Source organism: Leptonotus elevatus, chromosome 5, assembly GCF_054856555.1.
Source record: "Leptonotus elevatus isolate MCC_2025b chromosome 5, RoL_Lele_1.0, whole genome shotgun sequence".
Taxonomy (NCBI): domain Eukaryota; kingdom Metazoa; phylum Chordata; class Actinopteri; order Syngnathiformes; family Syngnathidae; genus Leptonotus; species Leptonotus elevatus.
The window spans coordinates 24,580,769-24,583,980 of NC_141243.1; the positions used below are offsets into that span (position 1 = coordinate 24,580,769).

Here is a 3,212-nt window from a genome sequence, read left to right on the forward strand (position 1 = left end):
ATGAAGTGTTGTTCTTATTTATTCAAAACATTGTGGTGATTTTGGGGTGGGCTGGAAGGGGATAGTGGCATTTTAATTGATTTGATACATGATAAATTGAGTTACAAGCTTGGACACGGAACAAATTAAACACTTAAGTCAATGTGTATATAAATAAGTATCCTTTTTACCACATCTGTACCCAGGTCACACTAATGCTGCTTGACCAGAACAATAGGGAGCACATAATCGATGCTTTCCGGCCCGACATCTCATCGTCGTCCTTCCAGAGGCCCGTCAGCGATATGAACATTGCCAGTGGCTGTCCGCTCTTCTGTCCCCTCTCCAAGCTGGACTCGAAAAACTCTTACATTCGCGATGACACCATCTTCATCAAGGCCATTGTAGACCTTACCGGGCTGTAGGTTTAAATCTGCCATTGTATTACCACTAACGTGACTTTTTTCTTTAGGGTCTGTCTAGTATGTTTGTCATTTAGCAATATGCAAGGGTATGAAACTGAACTGTCACTATTTTTCATAGTGTACATCATCAAATCAAACATGAACACAAATATTTATTTACCACCAAAGCAAATTATTGAGTGACCAGTGTTTAACCAGTCAAATTTAACAGTGACATTTTGGGCTTACTTCTTGTAACATAGTTGAAGCTCATAATAAGATTCAGGAAAAATAAGAGCAAGATTAAGTGTAGCTCATTTGAACACTTATTTGTGAGTTTTCCCCAGCAGATGGATATGATTTTCAAACTTAACTTGCAAATGACTTGTGATGCATTAATGAGACGACCAAAACAGGTTCCAACACATATGTGCTGTTCATTTTTGCCCTAACTTTCTCAAAATAACTACTGTTGCTACATTAACTTGCTTTGTTTGCATTTGGGCGCAATATGATACCATTTTATTGTAGCTTGTTCAACACTCGATTGCAGTGAACAACTCTGATAAGTTTGTGCTTGTGGATATTACTTGAATTCCATGAATTCTGAGTGCAGTACTTAAATCGCGAATGTTATGTAGCTCTCTGTGCGTGTGTGTTATTTTTTTATTCTTGAGTTTTGTAACAATAGTAGTCGAGCAGAATTGCCAAATTCCCACTAGATTAAATCTTTTTAACGGTATATGTGGCAATATCTCACCATTTATGTACTCCCGTTTAACAATGACCATTTTACTAATACAGTTACTAATGTACTAACAACCATTGGTATAATCTAAGGTTATTGCATATTCAAAATATACAGATATTAAAGTGGAAGTCAACCTTAAACATTTCTTGACAATATATGTAACCTCACTAGTCTAAACATGACATTCTGATTTGTGGAACATGAGTTCCGAAGCAAAATCCAGCTGTTTTTATCCATCTCGGGATCCATTTTGTCACTTGCTGTAAACTGAAAATGACATCAATGTTGATAAGGGCTCAGGCAACGACCAATCACAGCTCACCTGTTTTCTTGAGATGCACTGTGATTGGTGGTTACCTGAGACCTGACCAACATTGATGGCATCTTCAGTCGAGAGCAAGTGGTAAAATGGCCGCCCCCTGAGATGGAGAAAAACGGCTGAATTTTGCTGCTTAAGTCATATTCCAATAACGCTTTATTAACCAGAATACCATATTTACACAAGTGGGGCTGCATAGACCATATTATTGTCCCCCTCAAAAAAGGCGGCTGACTTCCCCTCTAAGGTCATTTGGGACTTCTGAGGATGCTTTTATTTTATTTAACGTCCACTAAAATATTATGTCAGTGTTTCCATTGATAATCAATTCTTAATATGGAAAGAGGAACTCATTAATCAATTGAAGTATTTTATCTGTTCGATCATAAAAAGTCGGTATGTAGATATTAATGGACATTCACCAAATAGTTGCTGTAGTTTCCTTTGTGTTTTAATTAAACAAAAAATGACAATAATTGAAAGTTGGAACCCATAGTTAGCTTGTATAAACTCCAAATCACCGTGACCCTTAACGAGGTAAGCGGGCAAAGATGAATTAATTAATATAATGGAACACTGATTCCTCTCTGTAGTGATTGTATAAAAAACATTTTTGGCAACACCATTAATAATCCTTATATAGATAGGTACATGTACACCTATTCAAATGTTCAAATGCTGTACATCTGCAGTCATATTGTGTGCAAAAAAAACCCTCCCAAAAACTGTCAAGTGTTGACCCAGTTCAGTACGTATTGTACCTTCATACACGATATTTCATTCAGTATGTAGACTGCTGTATTAAAAAGAGTTTTATGTCATTGTCAGTTTGAAGAATGCTTGCTGCAGTGTGGTGTCCATGACATGAAGTTAGTAAATGTTGTTCTGCCATTAATTCACCATTGATTTTACTTGAGTGGTAAGAATATATTTTCTTGTTTACATTTCCAAATGTATGGACTTTTTGCTCCTGCTTCATACACAAATGTGGAGGCTGGAACTGTAGAGCTGATGGCACCAAGGAAGGAGAGTTGTTCATAGTGAGGAAAAAATATGTTATGGTAGTATTTTTGCTGTTTTTAATGAACTTCTATTTGCATAAAAAGTGCCTGTATAATTGTGTTTACTTTTCCTTGAACTCACTGAATGGTGAATGTGCTTTTATAACAAACCTTTGAAATTGTTTTTGTGAATCTTCAATTAATTGTCATTGTACACTTTTATTTGCCAGTGGCAAACATTGTTTCAATTATCAATTGCAAACTTGAAACATGAATGTAATGAAATTAAAGTGAGATATTGTCATTTACATCTAAATCGTGTATGTATACCTGTCCAGTTTTTAATTAAACTCACTTAGTTTAACTAACTCCCCCTGGAAGGGCAGACAGGAAAGGCACGGCGGATACAACTCAACTGTTTATTGCTCACACGCACACATCAACACACTCACACACTACCTCACATTCTTGTTCACATTTTATGTAGTAAGTAACAGTAGTAGCAGTATATGTACTCGGCGTTAGCATTTGCATAGTATTAGCGTTAGCGTCCGTTAGGTCGTAAACCGTCGAGGCGCCCCGGTCCTGACATTCGACAAGACAGGTCCAGTGCAAACCATTCATTCATGATTAACCTTACTTCCTCTAATAATAATACATAATAGGCATTAGATATGTACACACGTGTAAACACAAAGTAGCACTGATAACTTCAGCATCTCAATTTACATGTTACCGCTGGGATCAAATATTCGCCG

At 36.7% G+C, this 3,212-nt stretch overlaps 1 protein-coding gene across 4 annotated transcripts in view; it reads left to right on the forward strand.

Moving 5' to 3' along the window:
• Window positions 1-2,764, forward strand: part of LOC147174432 (TNF receptor-associated factor 2-like) — a 36,644-nt gene extending 33,880 nt beyond the window's left edge. For all 4 annotated transcript variants that reach the window (XM_086076152.1, XM_086076153.1, XM_086076154.1 and 1 more), the window contains one exon: window positions 186-2,764. In XM_086076152.1, coding sequence (XP_085932278.1) covers window positions 186-404 — 219 coding nt within the window. In that variant the 3' untranslated portion in view covers window positions 405-2,764. The remainder of the gene's footprint in view (window positions 1-185) is intronic.
• The last annotated feature ends 448 nt before the right edge of the window (window positions 2,765-3,212 follow it).